The sequence below is a fragment of the Chaetura pelagica genome, unplaced genomic scaffold, assembly GCF_000747805.2.
Source record: "Chaetura pelagica isolate M959 unplaced genomic scaffold, ChaPel_1.0 scaffold737, whole genome shotgun sequence".
NCBI lineage: Eukaryota > Metazoa > Chordata > Aves > Apodiformes > Apodidae > Chaetura > Chaetura pelagica.
Window position 1 is genome coordinate 448,215 of NW_009953813.1, and position 22,863 is coordinate 471,077.

Genomic DNA, 22,863 nt, shown 5'->3' on the forward strand with positions numbered 1-22,863 from the left:
AGAGAAAAAGTCTTGATCCTGCTTGGCTGATCCCCCTTCACACAGCAGCAATAGAACTCAAGATCAAAACAAAGATCTAAGAGGTGTTCCTCACAGAAAGGAAAGAGCCAGGGAGCTTGTATTTTAAAGGCAAACTCAGGCTGTGATGCCTGCCACACAGGGGTGTAAGCTAGTGCACACTTTTTATTTGTGAACTGGATCAGTATCCCCATGCCACAAGGGTGGGCAATGAATGCAGAGCCTTGTTTTCATGGCATTAGAATTTATTGTCAACTAGAGTAGAAGTGAAAAGATTTTTCAAGAGAAATTAATGAATATTTTACTGCTTATGATCATCAACCCCAGGTTGGTTAAAATTATATATATATATACACACACACACAAATTTTTTAAATTGAGCTGTTAAACTGCTAGACCATTACTTTAACCTGCCAAGGGCTGGGGGCAGACTGTTGCATTTCCCATGCAGCAGCAAATGGCACCAGAAGTCATGGGGTTGGAGCAACCTGAAGACTCCTTCTGAATGCATCACCCTTTTTTCCCATCGTTACCCAGCATACACACAAACACACAGATTCTCATCACTCTTTCTCCTGGAGTCTGACAAAATAGTTCCTATTTACAGAGATGAGACTATAGCAGGAATCCCATTACCAGTATTATAAAAGATAGAAGAAATGATGGTGCAGTTTTCAAAGAAGGTCTCAGTGGATGTCACATCTTCAAAGTAGCATTCCTCAAATAGTGAATCTTCAAATCTCACTTCCTTGAATTTCATGCCAATAAATCTGTGGAGCAGAAAACAGAATTTCACTCTGTATTTTGAGATATTTTCTACACTACACAGCATCTCAGGGCTGTTTCAAGAGAACAGAGCACTAACAGCAATTTCTATGGTCATTTACAAAAAAAGGTGTTGCTCGAATACATAACTCTTGTTCCAACTCCATGCTTACACATTTTGTATTTTAGTAGGAGAGATGGCTATGAAATAACTTGGTTTTTTTAAGAGAGATAAACCATTCGGTTTTCTGGCAGTTTTTCTGTTCTTCAAAATTGTCATTTCTAAGAAAGTGTGCTTGCAAGCCTGAGTAGACACAAATCCCCTCCCTTTCAGTACTAGTTCATCTGAAGAAGAAGCAATTCAGTCAGTGCCTGACATTTTCTTTGTGAGCTGACCTTGCTGCCTTCCTTACTCTGCCCCTTCCTCCAGCAGAAATACAAACAGACACTATCAGGAGCCCATTAAGCCATTTGGTGAAAGGTTTTTGGCAGTTGTTTAAACTCAAAGTGATTTTTTTTTAAGCAAAAATGCAGCAAGACTTCTAGACAGATTGGGGAGATTGAATTTGGCTTATAACCATCTCTATTTGAGTACTATTGCTTATCATGTAATGAAAACAGATTACACTAAAAATAATCAACTGTGCCAGGTGATTGATTTCTCCTCTGATGGGAAGCTTGACATGTCTGATCTGCCTGCCTGAAGGATGACACAATGTTGATTTACCTGTGAAATTTTGCAGGACACTGAGAAGATGTTTTAGTTAATGCACAGGCACTTTTGGAAGATGTACAGACCTATTAAGAGCAGGCATTATTGCTCTAGCTAAGGAGGTCACGACTACTACCAAATAAAAAGCCTTCTAACATCTACTCAAAAACTTAATTGAGCACTTACAACACAATCCAGCACGATGGCTGTTTACACATTAAATGAGCACTGCAGGGCTTCTTAACTGAAGCTAGTAACAGATATGATTAATGAGAAAAAACATCACTATGCAACTATTCAAGCATTTTGCTCCATGTAGAAGGTCTCATAGGTTACAGCAAAACTTCAGCTGTTCTGCATTTGCACAGTAATGACCTGTGATGTATTTATTCCCAAAGGCTGTTAGAAATCCTTTTCCTGCAGTTTGCTTTCTTAATATCCATCTGCAAATGAGTCATACAGCAATGGACTGGTGCTCAATGGAGTTTTAACTCACAGCCAAGGGCTAGAGGGGAAGCACAGCTACAGATCATACTGAGAGATGCTCTGGGCATTAGTGGAATGGAGCTTGATCAGATGTTGAGTTTTTGAGCAGGAGAACTGTGATGTAAAACAGAGTTTTCTGGTTTTATCCTGCAAAGTGATAAGCATCCTCAATTCAAAGGGAGGTTGGTGAAAACTGAGCATCTTCTCTGAGCATAAGGGCCCTCAATCCGTAAATCTGACAAACATCCACTTATTACCAGATTTTGTTTTGCTGCTGGATACTCAGGGGAATAGGAATTATGAGGTCAGGTTTGCACCATCAAGCACAGCTCCTTGCTGCAGGGAAGGTCTCCAGAAGGACATGGGGACACATGCTGGAGTGCTGCACCCATGTCTATCAGATATACATGAGGAAGCAGAGACAACTCATTTTGGAGGGGAGAAGAACAACTAGGCTGGACAATGAGGTATGTTTTCACTCCTGAAGATTACAACAATGGGTGTTTTCTGTAACACTGAACATCCAGTGGGACCTCCCACATAGTGCAAGGCAGCTGTAGCAACACCTTGTCATGCCTGTCTAAGGCAATAGAATCTCCACAGAATTTACGCAGGCATATTTTTCCACCTATTTTGGGGGATTTACTAAAGTAGTAATGGTCTGCTACAAATCACTAGGAAATAAATTGCTCTGGAATATGGAGTGATCAAGGTCCAGACTGGATGCAGAAGAAAAACCACCAGGCCTAGCCCAAATAGGGGAAGAAAGAGAGGAAAGCAGTGATGTGCTTGAGTAATTTCACTGACTTCAAAGCACTAAAAAGAAGGTGACACAGCCTGTGGGGAGAAGCACACCAGTACAACTGGCCATGACACAGCTTGCCCTAGTGGGCTGCAGGATGGACATCAGGGTAAGTCACACCGAGGACTTGAGGGGAAAATAGTGTTTGGGTTTTGTTTTTTTTTCCCCTTTGGAAATGCAGCAGCAGAGCAGTTTCATTAGGCGTGCTGGTGTCTTCTGATCAAAACCAGTAGATGTCAGTATGTGCTAAGGAAAGAGCAGTCACGTCCTCACCCAGAGCTGCCCAGCAAGGGCAGGTGAGTGAGTGCCCACTGCCCTGTGCTCTGCCAGGGGCTGCTGGAAGCAGAACTCCTCACAGTAAGCCCCTTGGGCTGGAGATACGAGTGGCTGAGGCAGAACGTATGAAAAACAGGGTAAAAAGGATATTTGGTATGTGAAAAACTGCCTTTGGGATTTGAGATACATAGATTGTGTGTCCAAAAGAACAAGAGAAATTTTCAAGTGATAAATAGGGGGAAAAAAACCACACACACACACAAAATGCATTGATCTGAGTTCTGTTCACTTACATATCATTCCTGTATTCCCCATTTCTATGGATCTGGTTTTCCAGGGTGAAATTAAAGGTGAAGTGGGACACTTCTTCCTCATCAAAGATCTTCACTCGGGATTCATATGCCTCATCTTGGAGATACCGGATCATATCAGGGAACCAGACAATAAGGCCATAGTAACTAAGGCAGGATGGGAGACACATCAGAGACACGAGAACCTGGCACTGCAAATCTTGCTGTTCTTTTCCAGTGATCCAATTCATAACTGCAAAAACGTTAAACACCTAATGCAAATGTATTCTGGTACTAATTCTTGCTCAGCTCTGACACAGGTCAGAGCAAAGGTTCTCCCTACTCTAACCACTCTGCTGATCTCAGAAGGCTGTTGAGACATTTTCATTCACTTAAAGAAGGACAATTCATTTAAGTTTGACTCCATGGCTGGGAAATACAGCAATGTGCTATCCTGGCTTCCCGAGAGACTAGCAGAACTTTAAGAAATTTGGAAAATCCCCTAGAAGGCAGATTTCTGACAGTGTGTGGTTTAAGTGAGAGATAAACAAATTTTGCCTGCAATTTAGATTTAGGCTCACCTGAACAGTTTTGATCTAGACTGAGGAACCACTGATAAGTAGGTAGGACTGTGGGTTTTTTTGTGTGGATAAGATAAAACAAAAGATCTTGAAGTGAGAAAGTCTATACACTAGTGCCCTACTGACCACTTCTCAAGCCCTAAGTTTTTTCAAAGCACATTGTATTATCATACAAGCAAACAGATTGATCAATAATTCATAAGAAAGCAAGGCTTAGTACACAAAGACTCTTTAAATAAGACCAAGACTAATTTTGTAATAGTTTATTTAAATGTGTGAATAATTATTCAGACTCTGAGGGCCCTCTAGTTTAGAAAAGTTAAAGTACCACCATACCTTAAGGCCATTGTAAACCAAACCACAGCCAGCATCAGTGTGTTCATCCTGTACTGGGCTGTTAAACAATATAGCACATTGTCCCAGACCTATAAATCCACAAGAAAGAGTCAGCTGCAAGGAAACCCTAGCAGATAATTGACAGATTAATTTCTGAGTGCATCATAAATCTAACATCAGTAAAAAGGGCTCATTGGGGAAGGTCAGATGTGTGGCTTATATTCAGTGTTTGTTCAAAATTACATTTATCAAGGTAAATGTCTTTCAAAAGGATCACTTACTCATTGATATGCCAGGGTACTTGATCTGAACTCTCTGTAATGAGCTGGAGTGCATGATTAGGGTTGGGTTGATGCACTGTCCATGTCAGGTTATATCAGCAAAGGTGGATATGAGCCTCTTCTCAGACACTGACAATTTTGTCTTTTCAAATACATGTATGGGCTCAGGGGTGCTTCCAAACTGAGCTCCAAAGAGCTCCAAACACAGCTGGCATTTTAGAGGGGTGAGATGAATTCAGGTAGGGATGAAGCCAAGTGGAACAGAAGGAAGATGATCTGCTGTTCTTAAGCTGCTGCAGAAATACCTCCAGCAACACAAGGAGACATAACTCCTCATGCTCTTCACTAGCCACATAAATAGAGTAGAAGTAGAGCGTCTGCATTGCTATTAATTAGTAAAGACTCTCTTTTACCATAAGCTCATCCTCCTAGACTAGAAACATTTAGCAAGATTTTCCATAAAGTTCTCCATGGGCACAGGCAATTAACCTGGCATGTGTGAAAGGTTAAATTAGCCAAAAAGACAACATAACAGTTAGAAACTTGGCCCCAGCAGGAGCGAGGAGGAAACACTCTCTGAATCCACTATGGGTGGTAAACTCATCAGGCTTGTGGGAGAGCAGATTTATTCATCTGCTCAGGACATGAGCACTCGGGGCTGTAGCTTGCCCTGGAAGCTCTGCAGAGCTGGGCTACCATGGTGCTCACAGTGCACCTCGAGGCCAGGCCCTGTGTAGCACTTTGCAGATGCACATATCTGCACAGAAAGTGCAATCAAACCACAGCCCTTTGCAAACACCAGCAGAAGTTTTGAGTGAGAGTCAAGGTTTCAAGATGCAACAACCTGAAGAAATGAGGAGCCCAAAGTTCAAAAGTCCCTGTGGGAGGTTTTTCTTTCTCTTTACCTGTCTAAAAGTAGTTGAGATTCTGACCAGCCAGCGCTGGTACCAGGTTCCTGTTGAGCTCTGGATTTCAATAAATTCATCCACTTGCTTTGGAGTTTTGATATAGGAAACCTGAGGGGTGGAAAAAAATAACAATAATAAAAATAATAATAATAGAAATTGGACTAAAGTTTCTAGAATTGATCTTGGCTGAATTTTAAATTCCTCTGCCTTCTAGGCAATGTTTCCAGTCCTTATTATTTTTCCTTGAAAGTTATCACTAACAATTGAGCTGACTTCATACAGCAAGGTATTTAATTATAGGATTAAGTCTACCCTCCTTCCTTCCATTCCTCTATCCCTCCATCCTTTCTCTTTCTCTCTCTCTCTCTCCTTCCGTGAAATATTTTAAGTGCATCACATCCACCTCCATCTTTCACTGATTGCCTAATGAGCTTTTGTGCTACTTTAATTCTATATCCCTTAGATTCTCACTAGAAATTTGGACTACGCAATTATAGTAAAAATTATCTCCAAGATCAGCCACTTGTATCCACATCCAACTGTGCCCTCAGGATCTTTCTCCAAAAACATCTGGCACGAATATTTCTCATTCAGTACCTTTTAAACACCACTGGCAGAGCTACTATGACAAATTAATGTGCAGACATGAATCTTTGCATCTGAAAATGCATCCTGTCATCGAGTGAGTCCACACCATGCAAGCAACTTGCTCCACCAAAACAGCCTGGATTTTCAATGCTGAACACCTGAACTGGGCTGTCCAATAAACCTTAAAAATAGGTCCCAGAAAATATTTGCTCAGTTACTTTAAATAAAAGACATTTTCAAGGAAACTAAATCTGTTTGTAAACATGAGGAGGTTAAAATCACTGAATAAATCTGATTATGAATGAGCACCTTGGCTGGGCTGTGGAGCCTCCCTGTTCCTCTTGCTGGCACCATTTAAAAGTCAGCTCTGGGAACTGTCCCGTTTACAGCTGACTCACCAAAACCTGGCAACTTCTGACCTATCAGGAAAGCACAAAATCTGACAGTTTGTGCTACACCAGCTGCACTGATCATCCACCCATGCCAAGGGATGTCAGTTATCTTGGTTCAGCTAGCACATCGTGCCTCCAGGCACCATTCTGGGATCAGCTCATGCTGAAGCAGCCAGGGCACTGCTGAATGGAGTAATGAGCACGAATGGGTGCTGTGCAGCTGCTTCTTCATCCTCCTACTCAGCTCAGACTCTCACAGTGTTCTACTTAGAAAAGGGTGTGTATATATATATATATATATATTATTATTTTTTTGAGTCCTTGTCCTCTTTTCACCCCTCCACACGTCAGGACTGGCCAGCCCGGCTCAGTATTACAGCAATTAGTCAAATGGTTGGTAGCCTAAAAATAACACCTGCTCATTAGGTTCCTACCTGAACCTGCACACAATTCTCATGAACAGATCTTAATCCTTCGTTTTCTTGAAGGATCAATCCTGAGGAGCCCTGTTTCATGAGAGACTTTCTGAACACAAAGCCTTGCTCTCCTTTCTGTTCAAAAAGACATTTTACACACAACCGTATCTCCTTTTCCCCATTGTTTAAGAGCAGGTGTCCTCTCATCTTTAAAAATATAAATCAAGAACTAATCCTTGACTAGCTCTACTGAAATACAGTAATTTGCAACTAACCCCAGCACACATATTTTACTTGCTTTTAATATTAATGAAGTCTATTGGTGTGATCTTTTCTACAATAGGAGTTTGATTAGAAGCCAGAATGGAGAAAGGAGTGACTCAGCTCTCTCACATGACTAATAGTCCCTTATTTGGTTTTGCTCTCTTACAGCAGACCAATTAAGCATGTGTGTAATTGGAAAATCACTGGTCTATATGCTGCAGAGTAACAGCAGGAACGAAGAATACTCACTGCAATTCACAACATTGACTAATTATTGAAAAAAACTGACACCTAACTTAATGCACAAAGTGTATCTCAGAGTCCTTTTTCTGATGGCTGAGGGAGGTCCCATTGAAAGAGTCTCAAGAATGAATAAACTAGAGTTATGCTGTTCCAAGGAATGAATGTCCAGCCTTCCTTTTTACACACTGATTGCTTCCTTAAGCTCACCGTAAACACCCTCTCTGGCTCTCCCTTGGCCCGCATGTTGGTGTCATGAACTTGCTTGAGGATCATCCAAGCTTCGTCATGTTTACCTATCTGAAAAAAACAAAGAGCAGGAAAACAAATGTTGGAGTTCCCAGCTCTGCAATTTACCAAAGCCTAGAGAAACCAATTCTACGGGTCCTACATAGTGAAGCAACACACACACAGCACTTACTGCATTAAACAGACCTGAAAGCACAGGTTGTGTTCAGAGAGCAATGCATCTCAGCACTGTAGAAACGAGTTACCCTAATACTGCCTAAGGCAGGAGAGGACTCAGGAACAGAGCTTAAAAAAACAGATGAAATAAGAAGAGATGGATGAAGAGACCTCAGCTCTTATCCCACCTCTGATAAAGACTTGCAGGGCTAACTTGAGGTAGGTATGGCCACATTTCTCATCTCTGGCATGGGAATAAAGAATAGTTGCTTAAACACTATAAGGCGTAGGTATTTTACTCAGTACAATGTTGTCTGTCCTTTGCTCTTCCACCAGGATTCAGTAGTTACATGCTCAAACTTTATGAGATGTTTTCAAAATGCTTTTGTTGGACTTAAAAATTCCCAGCACTCACCACCTCCTTTCTGTACCACATTTGGCAGTAAAATACTAACCATTGTTGATTGACTCTATAGTTTGTAGATGCCATGATTTAAGCAATTTGTGGAGCTAGCATAGACATGTAGGAGTGGTTTTGCCTCTGAGGTTGTGCAATGTGTATTTGATGGGACAAAGAAAGACAGATGGTGACACATAAGGGACCAGCTATCCTCTGCTAACATCAAACTGCAAGGTCCAGATGAATCATCTTACCTCCAGCAAGAACCGCGGGCTTTCAGGCATGAATTTCAGCGCCACCAGGGAGGCGATACAGGGCAGAGCACAGACAAGTACAAAGACTCTCCAGCTGTGGAAGTGGTACTTGGTTCCCATACTGAACCCCCAGCCTGGAAACAGAAAGAGCCAAAAAGTAAAAATACTAACCAGGCATTCTGATTATTTCTCTCTAAAAGCAGCTCTGAACTTCATAGCTCTGTATGACATGGGGACAGGTTGAAAGTTTGCTATTCTTAGTAATGACAGCTCTCAGAGGCTCAATGGCATGCCCAGGAGATAAGAGCAAGTCAATTCGTGTTCATTGCAGAAAATGGAACATACTTGCTCAGGCTCTGCCTTTTCAAAACCTTCTTTTATCTTTGGGTTTAGAAATCATTTAGTGATAAGAATAGCTCCATGCAGCTGTAGGCAAGAAAGGCGGCAAAAAGGTAGAGGAATCAGGGCCATAATTCATTGCTGCACAGTGATATTACACAAAGCTTACAAAGTTAAGCTGTCTCTGATCTGAGAGGCATGTTAGAGACAGCTCCTTTTCACCTTGTACCTCACACATGCATTTCACTTTTTATGGAAGTGAGCTAGGAAAGCAAGTTGGGATTCAAACTCAGAGGAACCGAAGTTCAATCCTGAATTTGAGATTCTCCTTCTCCTGCTTTTTTCCTGATGTGTGAGCAGGTCAGGTATTCCCCTCCTAAGGACTAAAAGGCACAGGATCATGCTTACTTTGCTCCATTACTTCCCTAGGCTCATATCTCAGAAGGAATTTATCCTATAAACATTTTTATTCGCATATAAAGTAAATAATCAAGCAATGATTTTGCAGAGGTCCCATCTAAGTCACAGTGTTCTACTCATTTCCCAAAGTTCCAAAATAGTAGGGTAACTTGGGAAATAAAAAAGAGAAAATATGAAAACACAACATCAAAAACTCATCAGAAAAACAAATGTAATGTAAATAAATAAGGGCTTTTTAGAGCAAATGTGATTGCAGATAAGGGAATTGTTTCAACCTGACACCACTATGCAGTTCGTTTGCCTGTTTTTCCAACAGTCCCTGTCATATCAAAGCAGTAGCTCAGTTTATACTGAGTGTACTTTAAACATAGTAAAAAATAGTGGACAGATAGGTAAATGTTAGTGTTTTTCTTCATGGTCTCTGTGGTCTGTCCTACTTTCTTCAAACAGGATTTTGCAAACAGCTGGTGCCACTGAATACTGAGGGAATTAATCTTCTCCAGTAGGTATTTGCTTCTGATGTTTTCCTAAGATTTATATGAGTTATGAGGAACACCATGTGACATGCAGACTTTTGCTCCTCAGAGCACAATTGCATTTCAGAGTCCACCCATCTACTTTTTTTCTCCCATTTCCAGCTCTGGGCAGGAAATCCATTCCACTCCTCAACCCAGTTAGGTGAAGTCAGATGTGACTCCAGGACATCGTATGCTGGCGAGACACGTCTCCAGAGATGCAGCCCCAGGATTGTTTACCCTTGGCTAAGGAAAAGAGCATGTGCTCTCCTCACTGCTATTATTCATAGCACCCAGTAATACCCTGATTTAAGTTACTTATTTTTGATAACCAGATGAATGTTTGCAATATGATCTCAGTCCAGTTTTCCCTGCACACATTGACATTTTGATTAAGAGCACAGACTCTGGCAGTATAATTCAATGAGTGTATTTGAAGCTTTATATGCAAAGCCCTCATCAGTCTTATTTACAGCTTTAGTACCAGTCAATCTATCATGCAGTCAATTTATCAGATCTTTTGTGTACACTTCAGGTTTCTATTGTTTTCAGGATTGTTTGTGTTGGAATGTGTAAGGACTGACTAATGTTCTCTGCGTGGGTTTTTGGGGTAATGTAGTGATGCACGAAGGTGATGTTCTCAAAAGTTCACAGCATGAAACAGTTACCGTAATGTGGGATGATGCTCCATGCCATCACTGATGCAAAAATGCCACCAATCATCCAGAACATGCAAAGCCAGCTCAGATGTTCCCCCCTCTTCTCCCGAGACAGGAATTCAGAGAAATAGGCAAACACAATGGGGAGGGATCCCCCAATACTGAGGAGAAAAAACAGCACATGGGAAGGGTAAGAGTTTTCTTTGATGTCTTGGTAGTTAGGCTTGCACATATGAAAAAGGAAGGTCACATTCACAGACATGCTGCACAAAAGTGAGACCTGTAGGAAAAATGCCAGTCTCTTTGGCTGTACTTGTCTTAGACAGCAAAGGTAAACAAGATCTTTCTCATGCTCTGAAGGCTGAGTTTCAGGTAGAGCTTACATGAAACCAGTGTAATGACCTACTCTTCATCTAGACATTTCTGTTCTTACTTTTTAATCACTCGTTTTAAGGAGGCAAAACACAGACAGGTGATGGGAATGGCTGAGGGTCTCACTGGGGGCCCAGGCAGTCAGGACTGTAAAATGAAATGGGCAGTTATAATTCTCACTTGCCTTTTTGCACAGTTTGGGCAGCACCAGAGGAATGTCAATGACCAAACTTTTCTACTGCTAATGCTTTCAGGGTCAAGAGGGAGGTAACAACTACATGTGCTAAACAGCAGTGCTGTCCCAGCTCGGTACCAGAGATGCACCTCTGGAGCAGCCTTCCCACCCTGTGCACCCAAACTGCCCAGCTGTGACAGGATTCCTCTAGGATATGGGCCAGATTCATCAGTTACCCACCCGAGGCCTGAGATAAGGCGGCAGAAAAGGAAGAATCCGTATCCCTGGACGAAGGAGGAGAGCAAGGCAAAGGCAGCATTGATTGCAAGTGATATGATGAGGCATTTCTTTCTTCCCAGTTTATCAGCAAGGCCACCCAGCATGACAGCCCCCACCATCATTCCTAAGTAGACTATCAAGCCTACAATAGAGACAGAGAGGCAGTGAGTTTGGTAACTGTGGAGAAATAATGTGCAATATAAAAGCAGCTTTTAAAGCACCTGTATGGCAGCTGATATTAACCTAGTGTACTGCGCAATAAGGCAGAGATACCCTCATGCCCCTCAAACTATCTGTCTCAGGTGCCAGAAACACAATGCATAGTTGGCACTTACTTTCTCCATCTTCTGACCATGAACTTACATGGATCCCTCTGCACTGCAGCATGTAACATAGCCACACCCTCTTTTGATCAAATCCACATCTTTCTTTCCCAACTCCACTACTCACATATCCCCCGCACGTAAGCAATGGCCAGACATAAGCAGCTTAGGATGCACATGTCCCAGCTATGTGCCACCAATGATACACAGAAATCTTCACTTCACTGCCCCCCCTGAGCACAACCAGACTGAGGATGTGTAGGGAGAAGGCCCTGTCTGGTCGCTGTTTATACTCAGAAAGCTGTGAGAGCAGACTGCTAAAACAGGAATAAATCTCTTTGCAGGTACCCATGCTTCCTTTGCAGTATATAATCTCTTTCACTCTCTGCTTTTCCTAGCTTTATCTGAAAGGATCTGTCTGTTACCAAGACTGACCTTGTGTAGCACAGCTACTTCCTTTGATAGTGAGCCAAAACCTTGCACCTAACTAAAGGACAACTTATAGAAAAGAGTAGAGTCTTGATCTGAAAATTTCAGGACAAGAGAAAACCTACTGCTTGTCTTGCCAATTTGCTCTATGGAGATGATAACCTTACAGAGTCATTGTTAAGACAAATAGATTTTCTTTTTCACTTGTCTTCATTAGATCATCTATTATGGTATCCTCAAAAGATAGTGTCAGTGACTATGTTTAGTGCCAGACTGAATAGGAGAGAATGGTTTTCATCTCCAAATAGGTTCCTTGTACCCAGTCTACTATGTGCTTGCAACTCTGACTTCTGCAACTTCTAACTCTGTTAGAAGACACATCAGTCATCCTTTGCTCTTCTACTAACACACACACCAGACAGGCCAGCTATTATACTGCCTTTTCCTTTTTGCATGTACTAGTGTAAATAGCATTAACTACTAGTGTTCAAAGGTCCAGGAATATTTTTTTTCATTTATTTTATCTACTTTCCAGATGTAGAGACTTCAGTGAGTAATAGTCCTATAAAGAACCACAAGCTATGATCCTTTTGCTGGCAAAATTCCTGCTGAAACCTGCAAGAGTTATAATATGAAAGGATAGCAGGTTCAGACATTAAGCATTTAAAATCTAGTAGCAATCAGTACTGGAGGGTTGGAAAAATTGATCAGCTAGAAACAAATTATTTCTACTGCTGTTAAGGAGTAACATTTGGGAATTGATCAGTACAGCAGCTGGCAGCACATGGGCCAGGTCTTTGAAGGCTATATTGGCCTCTGGACTTCAGATTTTTGTTTTAGGCTTGTTTGTGAACAAATCTCTGTTCATTCATTTGAGCCATGAAAGATGGAAGTGATTAGGCCAGAACATGTGTCTCCAAGGCTCCTCTGAAAAAGCCCAGAAGAGGCAAGGCCAAAAGGAGACAGGTTTTCATTGCCAGTGAAGGCAAAGGATGCTGAGCAGGTAAATACTGATCCTTAACAGGAAACATTCCACTCTGCTGAATGAAGAAATGAAGCTAAAACTAACATTTTTCAGGCATGCTTGAAGAACATCCCTTTGGAGGGTCAATCCTGACCTTGAACCAAGTGTTGACTACTCTGGAGAGCCAACATCTTTCCCAGCACCTGTTCTGTCAAACCCATCACTTGAGAATCAAGGTGACAATGACTGCTTTTACAATTCATTAACGTTTAAACAAGAGGATCAGTTGCCCTCCTGCAAAGCCAGCTAAGGATTCATGCATAAAGCTCTTTGGCAGTTGATTCTTTCAATTGCAAATGCTTGCACTTGATTTGCAACACTACTACATTAAAAGTTATGCAGCGGAGAGTCACTGCAGCATCTGAAGGATGTTTCACATTGATCAGAAGTGGAAAAGTTCAGACTTCTAAAATCTCCCCATTCCACAGCAGGGCAGTGGGGTCACCTCTCTGAACAGCTCTGCTTTCTCTTCTATCCACACAATGTTTAGTGGGCAATCAGGATTGTGTCTGTCAAAGGCAAAAACGTCCATTTTTGCCTTTTAACAGCCTTTCCACCAGAACCATGGCACAAGATTGTGTCAACACAACTGTACCTCCCCCAGAAGCATGTGGCTCTGGGCAATCAATACCCACATTCCCTGCCCTGTCCTCCTGGCCCCAGTTATCCTGGTTAAATGATCTGAAAGTGTGAAAAAGTTTCAGATACCAATCTGCAGCACTCAGAGAAGACACATACACAACTGAGATTCTGAAATCTCTTTCGCTGTTAACTTTGGCCTCCAGCTTACTCGATGAAGAGCAAACCACAAGGGAGAGTTGAGGCAAAAAAACCTATTTCAGTCCAAAATTTTCTGAAGGAAGAATCATAATGCAGAGCTGTAAGACTTCATGCTTTTACCCTGGCTCCTGAGCTATATTTAATGGAGCAGCCCTGATTGTGGCCAGCACACAGAAGTCATGATATGCCTGGTACATCACAACCACCCACCTGACCCTGAGCCCTTCCAGCACCCTACAAGCAGCTCACAACACCAGTCAGCTCACTCCTCCAGACCCTGAGGTGGAAGAAATAATGATCTGGCAGACTGCTGGTGCTGACTTGCCCCCCCCTACTCCAGCCTGGAGAAAATCCCTGGATAGCAGATGTTCATCCAAATCCTCTTTAGTAACAGAAAACATCCCAGGTCAGGAGAAGGTGGAGGACATTGTTACTATCTTCTAGCCAGTGAGCACCCTGTTGGTGGCAGCACAGCCAGATCTGTCCATGAGAAGAGAGGGCTTGGCCTGGGATGTGGCAGTGTTTGAAACCAGGCATCAAGAAGTGGTGTGGAGCTGTTTTTCTGGACAAACCCCTTCAGATTCTGACTGAGGAGCCCAAATCTGTGATGGAAGGGAAGATTCTATCTCTGCAAGAGAGCATCCATCAATCAGTGAGCAAAATAAAAGACAGCAGAGCTGTGAATGGCACAAACTCACTCACAAAATGCAGCTTCAAACCGTTATCACATGGTACAAACCATTGGATACATTGTCCATTAGAAATTTAAAGCAGTGAAAAACTGTAGTAAAGGAAACCTCAGGAATGACCAGAGACTGTCTGCTTGGCCATTTTCTGAGGGGAAGGATCCCAGCTATAGAAACATTTACTACAGAGCTGAAACAAAACCAGCAGGATGCTTTACTATGATGGAGAGATCTCTCTTGGGAAGACTGCCTATTCTGGCCAATATCATCAAAGCTTTTAGGATAACTGCAATAAAACAGTCAGCTGATGGATCTTGGAACCAAAGGTGCAGAACAACATCAGACTTTGCAGAATACAGTGTCCTGGATTAACAATAAGGAGGCAGGGAACCAGGAGGAGTGGAGTAGCTATTTACAGTCTCCATATATGAGAGAGCGTCTTCTGGAGAACACAGTGATGGTTACCTCTGAAAAAGATCCAGTTTGTATCAAGGAAACTCAAATTCTAAGGAGAATTAGATGAAGAAAAGTTATCACTAAACAGTATTTCTTCTGCTGTTACTTTTGTCTGCTAAATATTCTAGGGAACAACATGACAACATTCTCTACCAGTTACTTGACTTCAAATATCAGCTTCAAACCATGCAGAGCTAGGTTATGCTAGGAGAGCTCAGCTTCCAAATTAACACAGGCAGTTGCAAGGTGAAATGTTAGGGGTAACTAAATAAACCACTATTTGCAGACTATTCCAAATAATGGAGTACATTGAATGCCTGTGGGGAAGTCTGCAATAGCCTCCCATAAAATTGTTAGAATACCAAAGAGCAGAAATTCTAAGAATAAGTTTCTGGTTGTGACCCATGCAATGCTGAAGTTATAAGGAAAACGTGTGACCACTGACTGGGCTTATTCTCACTAGAAAAGAGGTAACATGTACAACATTTTGTCACCAAGAAATCTATTAGCCTTTATTGAAGTTGTGTGCTCTGTGTCAAACAGGAACTGTGGGCTTAAAAACTGAAGTTCTAGGAATAAAGGAAGGCAGATATGTCTGTGTGCTGAACTGTCTTTTTACTATTTCAATGTAACAGAAGGTTCCAGAAGGAAGACAAAAAATTCAACATTTACATAAATCTCTGAACTTCTTTCATTAACAGTTAATGGAATTAAGTTTCTTTAAAAAAATAGGCACATCTGAAAATGACCCTTTTCAAGTCAGGACAAGGACTTGTGGAATAAATGGAAAATTTGAGCTGAAAATAAAACCAAACACAATTCAATGAGAAAAATTAGTCCCAGAGTCCTTGGGGCTGTCATGAAAGTAAAGAAGCTGCCTGGGTCCAGGTGCAGAGTTGTCTCACCTTTGCTAAAAGAGCTGCATGGAGCCAGTGACCACAGGAATGTGGAAGCTCCTACCTGCTTTCAAAGCTCAGGCTTCTGTCAGTACAGTAAGAGGAAAGATTTTTGAAAGGGGAAAGCATTTGGACTACCCAGAAAGATTAGGATGTTATATATCTTGCAATTTAAACTGTAATAAAAAGGAAACCCAGACACTCTTACCAGCAAAGCATCAGTTATACAAGATGCAGTTTCTGGACAAAATTTTGAGAGTCAGGTCTGGACAATTTGGGAGATGGATGAGACAAAGCACAGGATCCAGTTGTATGTGAATTAAAGAGAGGAATAAATCAGTGGCAGTCCTGACTGTCTCATCCTCTAGCAATGGCCGGTGTGTCCCAGCCAGGGGATGGTCTCAGCAGAGGATGAACAAAGGGTTGAGTGGCCTTTTTTCCTTTTCTTCCTGAAATTTTTAATCTCCTTCTCCTTGCAGGCTTATTAGTGCTTTCCTCATGAACCTCCTTGACCTTGCAAAAGGAAATCAAATGAAAGAGCAGTCTCATTGCACTTGCCTTAGTACAAGCTGAGAGACTTCATCTCCAGATAACAGCTCTGCCACCAAGAAACCCATCACCCATGTGAGAAGTAACTTTCTGTTTCTGGAGATCTGGGGGTGGAGTTTGGGTGAATCTGACTGCTGAGACTGAGGGGATTCTGCACATTGCAGCCCAAGGTGGGTGTGACTCTGGGCTGTGACGCAGCCCTGCCAGGCAGGGTGCAGCAAATGCAGCAGCCAGAGCTGCCAGCACAGCATGGGTACCTGTTTACACTCAGATGGCTTCACAGCCCCCCCACGGGACTTGTCCATCACTACAATATTCATGGGACCATCTGGTTCCCCCCACTACAGCAGAGGAAGACAAACAAATCCCTTGTCACTAAACCAAAGCCTGTTCGTGCTGGCTCACGTCAGATTAAATTTCCCCAGTGTTTACAAATGGGGACACATCCATCCCCATATCAGACCTGCACAAGGTGTGGAGTGTTTCCAAATCACAAAACCATCTTCATTCCCTTAATATAACCCTACTTCTTAGGGTGATGATGGTCTTTGGACTTTGGAAGAGTTTTTGCTGAAGACCAATATTTAGCAGGCAGGAATTCATGCCAGATGCTCGGGCTGTGAACACAAGTGGATCTCACCAGGGTTTTACCAGCTGCCTTGTTGGGGGTCCACGGCCTTGGAGGTACAAAGCAGGCAGCCACGAGCCCCAGAAGAGCAAGGAAGCTGTGGTTGATCTTGTCTGCACTTATCCAGAAAAGAAAAAAGAATTGGAGAAAAGCCACAGAGCTCTGCTGAGGAGATTAGGATTTACTGTCATACCAGGTGAATTCAGGTCAGTGAGAAGCTGAGGCCAGATTTTATCTCAGCTGATAATAAAACATCCTCTTCTCAGAACTAGAAGCAGGGATATTGTTACACACCCTATTTAACCTAGCTCACACAGCCAGGTTTCAATTGCTACAGAACTGCATAATTACAAATAGGATCTTATTTTCTTTTATCTAACATTGCCAGGTTAAAAGCCTGTAAGATGATGCTCTTCTTCAAATACTATTATTAAATCATAAGAAGCAAAAGGAAGCTGTGTGCCTGAAAGACTGATTTTATTCTCAGCATCGGTGTGGCCAGTTTTCAGTTATGAGCAAAGCCCTTAAAATTTTTCTTGTCTCAGTTTACTCAGCTGTGAAATATTGATAACACAACTGCAGCCCTGGGGAGTTGGGAATTCTCATGCTCTGTGCCCTGACTTTTTAATATGCAGGATGTAGAAGTTTAAAACTTTACTATGACACCATCTTTCACCCTTGCTCTGTCTTTACTGCTCTACATCACAAATATGATATTTAGTCCTCTGAGAGGTGATTAAAAGCACTTGAAGATATAAATTTCTATTATTTTCTCCAAATACTCTGGGCCTTCCATTAAAAAATACAATTTTTATGACTCTTCACATGATTATCCTTAGCAAATAAACAAAGCTCTGACAAGATGTATTATACTGAAAAGGAATATCCTGTTTCAGTAAATTTATGAAATATTATTATGCCTACTGCTGGTGAAAGCTCAGCAAAGCAGATTAATCAAATGAATATGTAAAAATCATGTTGTTAAAAGTTACCAAACTTATTCTTAACAACTAATATTAAAACTGTTGAAATGAAACTGCTAAAATATACAGGTTTGTTTGTGTTTTTTTTACCCCTGTAATCATCTTCAAAATGGGATTGCACATAGCAGAAAAGCTCCAAATATGTTTTGTCCCACTAGGGATATTTAGGGCTAAAATAGCTGTTAATTTGCATCTGATGATGAGATGTTTATTTTCAGAACAAAATGTAAACGTTTTCTAAGATGTGTCATATCCCTTTCACACATTTCATGAAACACTGTGGGCATCTGTTTATTTGTAATTTTTGCATAATTTCGCCATAATTTGTTTGCTATTTTTCCATGTCTGCTTTCTGAGGGAGGGAAAAATTGCAGTATACAGAGAATTGAATGCAAAATGTCCTTTTAGCAGAAGCTGAACTTCACTAAAATGGTCTTTAGAGGGCATATACTTTAGCTCTCTTATTTGTCCCTTCCTATTTCTGTGAGAGTTTGATTACTTATCTGGCTTACTTCCCATTTTTTCCTTCTGGCCTCTCTTCTTCAGGCTGAGACCTTCTCATATGTTGAAATGATAGCAACTAGACCTGGGGTAACCTGATTGTATTTCCTCCACAAAAACGTGTTGAGATGAAGTCACTTGAGAAAAAACACAAGTTAGTTTGTAGACATCTATCAGAAACTGGGGATAAGGTAAGGGGTAGTAATTCATGTGTGGATAATAGCCCTGCATCCTTAATTTGAGGAAAAGCTGTGCCTTCTCTAATCAACCCTCCCTTCATTCTATGCACACTCTTGGAATATCATCACTGCACATTAGGCAGAAATTGAGATGAAGAGCCCTTCAATTGCCACCGAGTCAACCTGTGTCATTGAACCCTGAGCAAGATCAATTTGCAATAACACAGCCCATAGACCATTACAGGAACAGAGACCCTGGGGGCAATGAGTATGTGCTAGACACTCAAAGCTTTGATAGATTTCTTTTTTCTAGCTGCAGGTGGATGGGTGCTGAAGCTAATCCAGGAAAGGTTTAGAGGAAGATCAGGTTCTTGTCTCCATCAATAGCACTTCCCCAGCCTTTCCCTTCAGGAGCTGATATCTGTCTGTCCTTATCATGCCATGTACCCACAACTGCTCAGAAAAAGGATGCTTTTCAGGACCAGTACTTGGAAAACCAGGCTGTGCTATAGGCAGTTCTGCACCCAAAACTCATCTCCAAACCTCATGTCCCTGCATTGTCCTGCTGCCTGCCAAACCTCCAACACTCCACTCCCTGCTGCTGCTCTTAGTTTGGCAGAAAGGTCTTCTCTTTCCCAGACCCAGAGACCCACACTCTTCCCCTCTTACACCCTCACTCATTGATGCCCCTGGGGATCCATTACTTGTATCAGCAGCCTGCTTTGCAGTCTGAGGCTGAGCCACACTTAATTCAGTTTCACCAAGAATCACCTCACAAACCTCATCTCCAAGAGGAAACCTGCAGCAGAGAAATTCCCAGAAGCCATGAAAGTGTGATAACAAATAAGATGGATTAAATCAGAGACCTGCCTCATGTACAACATGAAACAGTAACAACTGAGTGCTACCATAAATATCCAGTTTCCTCTCTGCCTCAAAGGTGAATCAACTTTTTTTTTTGAAAAATATTTTCCCCTCATATTTAAGCCACAAAATAAGGTGAACACAGGCTTTGACAGAAGATCTTCCAAATAAACAAGCTAAGGACAAAGGAATTTGCTTTCCAAAACCATGTTCTCAAAATTTGTCCTTAATAATGGGCAGAAAAAGCAGCAAAACAAGTGTTCTTCCCTTAATTATCAATTCCAGATTAGCTTGATTTATGTGGAGGAGGCTGGAGCTGGGATTGGATACAGACCCAAATGTCTCTTTGCTTATTCAGAGCTTATCAGAACACTCTGCACTTTCAGCCTTGCAAATATTAAGCTGGAAGAAGCAGAATGAGCTCCCTGGAGACATTTCTTGTTCATTTTTACTTGTGGTGGGGCCAGAAATACTTCAAAGACAATTTTTCTTGTGACATTTAAAGTTTCCTGGCTCAAGTGCCTGCCAGAGCTTGAGCTTTATGGAGATAGATATTTTTGGGGTCAGAGTTTCAGAAGTCACCGAAATAAATGACCTGATTTTAAAAAAATGTCTCATCACTGAAAAGGCACCCAACCTCACGTCTCATAGGAAGATGGTGAATTTGGAAGTCCCTTTGAAATTGGGATCCAATCATGACTGATTTTTTTCTAGAAAACTTACCTGAGATTACATTGAGCTAGAAATTTTAACTGGTTTGTTAAGCAAAAAAAATTAGCAAATCATTTCAGGCACAAAAATAATTACAAAATTAGCTAACTATGGAAATAAACATCCTGATCTTCAAGTTCAAAGAAGACAAAAGAAGAAACAAGATAAGTGTCTAGGACCTCAGTACACCAAGATGAGGGGTCTATATAAGGATAAGTATCTGTCACCTTTGTCACATGAAAATGATGCAATTAGAATGAAGCCAGACCCTGGGACCTGATCCAAAATACTTTGCATTAGGCAGGGCTTCTGGGCCAGAATATATGAACCCTGGTGATTCCCCTACAACCCCAGTGCATGTCCATCCAGACAGAACATCCCTCTCCTAAAGCAGGACTTCCAAGAGCTATTTTATTTTCCTTTCAGATGTACAGTAATATTGCACAGCTGTCTATCACTGCAGGCCATGCTGGATGCTTTCCTGATTCTTGGAGATCTGGAAGACTTTACTGACTTTGGCTTATAATGTGCAAGGGGAAAAAGTTGTTCATCCAAACCTTTCCACCCAGCGTCACTCACAATAACTCAGCCTTTGTACTTGGACCACAGGGAGATGTCAATGGTGATGTTGCCTGTAGCTCCAGACTTTAATCCCCATGCAGCACAACAATTGCAATTCCACAGACCTAAGAAACCTCCATCAATTACTTCTGACCCCATACATGTTAGCAAACTGCTCTGTCCAAGAAATAAGAGCACAGAAGGAACAGGCTTGCACAGCTGATCTGCTGGTTGGGTGTGGTGCAATTCTTCTGCTCTCAAGTATCTATCTGCCTTCCCTATGCATGGCATGTAACACAAGATGACAGCCATCAAAAGGTTCTGAAATCACTTGGTTACTAGGAAAAGATGTTCTAGATACTGTCTACTGCATAAGAAGAGCTGTTTGCAAGTGGCACTTACCTAGCATCCCTTTGTTTGAACTGGTTAAGCACATATCCTTCTCAGCACTGGGAAGAACAAATCCAACCACAAACACCTCCACTCCATCTGCCATCAATGCCAACCCTAAAACAAAGAAAAGGATCCACTGGAAGCGTCCATGGCCACACTCCTCAATGATGTTCTCATACTGGTGGGCAAGCTGCTCCTCATCCTCCATCCTCTCTGCCATAAGGTCAGCACGGTCTCTGTACTCATCATCCATTGCAGGAGCTCGCTTCTTCTGCTTCTCTTTAATGTCATCTGGGTGTGGGATCCCTTGGTATTCCCCCTCATAGATCTCATCATCTTCATCATGGCCTTCTGTAGCATCACTCTGGGCATCTTCTTCATGAGCAGGCTCATCCCCACCACGATAGTAGCCATCATTGGGTGCATACCCTTCATGGTTACCATCCTGGTACCTATAGTCATCTGAGATTTGGTTTGTGTTTCTATATCCATGATCCATTCTGAATACAGATTCCTAAATGCTGTAGATCACTGTGTGTAAATTCTATAACGTATGTATTGAATGGTTTAATTTCTGGTGTTGGTTATTTGAACATACCTACTCTTAGCGCTTTGGAGCTAAGGGGATACAGAACACAGTTTTCTCAGGCTCAAAAGGAGAATTACTATATCAAGTGTCTCTCTGACAGAGTCTCACACAACTTTTGATAATGCTTCACTTCTCAGCTGTCATTTGTGACTTGCTGGTTTCTTCTGTGCTTTGGGTAGGAAGAGCTGCTCCCTGGGAAATAGCAAACTGCACAGCCAGAGAGCTAGGAGGATTTGACAGGTTTTTCCTGATTCATTGTGGTGGTGAAGGCCATGTCCTGAGAAAGAGGAAAAAATAGCCATAAGATAGCAGTAAGCTTGCAAGAACATTTGCATTGAGTTTAACACCCAACATTTTTAATACACACTTTTACTTTGGAAAAAAAAAGAAAGGTAGAATATTTGAGGAATGTTTCTTGCCTTATCAAAACCCAAAGCTTCAGAACAAAAAAGAGCATTAAAAATTACCAAGTTAAGTAGGAATCTAAAGTAGAATATAAAGCAATGTGTGGTCCCAGTTTCTGTCATTCCCAGAAGTCCTACCTCCCACCTGCAGTGCTGGTTTCTACAGGGAGCAGAACAGAGTTGGGTTGCTGGAACAGAGCTCCCAGGTTCCTAAATATGTTTCTATCCATCTCCACAGAGAACGCCCATCCCTGCTACCCACAACTGGCTAACATCATCATCATAACACAAAATAAGTTCTTACTTTCCTTTTTCATCCAGATACCAAACTTTATTTCATTTAACAGCTTCTTTTTTCCCCTGGTCTCTCCCCATCTGTATGACAGATGTACAAATAGCACACAGTGTCTGCCAAGATAAAGTCACTGAAAGTCACACCAAGCTCTGCACTTCCCATATCATCAACAGCTTGATTTTCACAGAGAGCAAAAAACAAAGTTAATATGGAACCAGTGCTCTCTGCAGGGAAAAACAAGCAAAGCCAAGTCTCATCTAAACGCATTCTCATTTTGGACACCTGATTTCCATTATTTTTCAAGCAGTTTTCACCCAGCTGCCTCTCCAGTGTCCTCCTACATTTGCTGCCAGGCACAGTTACAGTCAGGGAATTTGAAAGGAGACCCACGTGGGAAACCAAGTAGAGTCACGCTAGAGGCAGTGCAGTGTAGACATGT

General features: G+C 41.8%; 1 protein-coding gene across 1 annotated transcript in view; it reads right to left on the reverse strand.

Annotated features, from left to right (window-relative positions):
• SV2B (synaptic vesicle glycoprotein 2B) overlaps window positions 1-21,635 on the reverse strand; it is a 25,435-nt gene extending 3,800 nt beyond the window's left edge. Inside the window, exons 1-9 of the mRNA XM_010001302.1 lie at window positions 21,146-21,635; window positions 11,135-11,315; window positions 10,357-10,508; window positions 8,415-8,548; window positions 7,566-7,655; window positions 5,453-5,563; window positions 4,267-4,355; window positions 3,353-3,517; window positions 655-788 (exon numbers count right to left, since the gene is read on the reverse strand). Of these exons, the coding sequence (XP_009999604.1) occupies window positions 655-788; window positions 3,353-3,517; window positions 4,267-4,355; window positions 5,453-5,563; window positions 7,566-7,655; window positions 8,415-8,548; window positions 10,357-10,508; window positions 11,135-11,315; window positions 21,146-21,635 (1,546 nt within the window). The remainder of the gene's footprint in view (window positions 1-654; window positions 789-3,352; window positions 3,518-4,266; window positions 4,356-5,452; window positions 5,564-7,565; window positions 7,656-8,414; window positions 8,549-10,356; window positions 10,509-11,134; window positions 11,316-21,145) is intronic.
• Window positions 21,636-22,863: the final 1,228 nt, after the last annotated feature.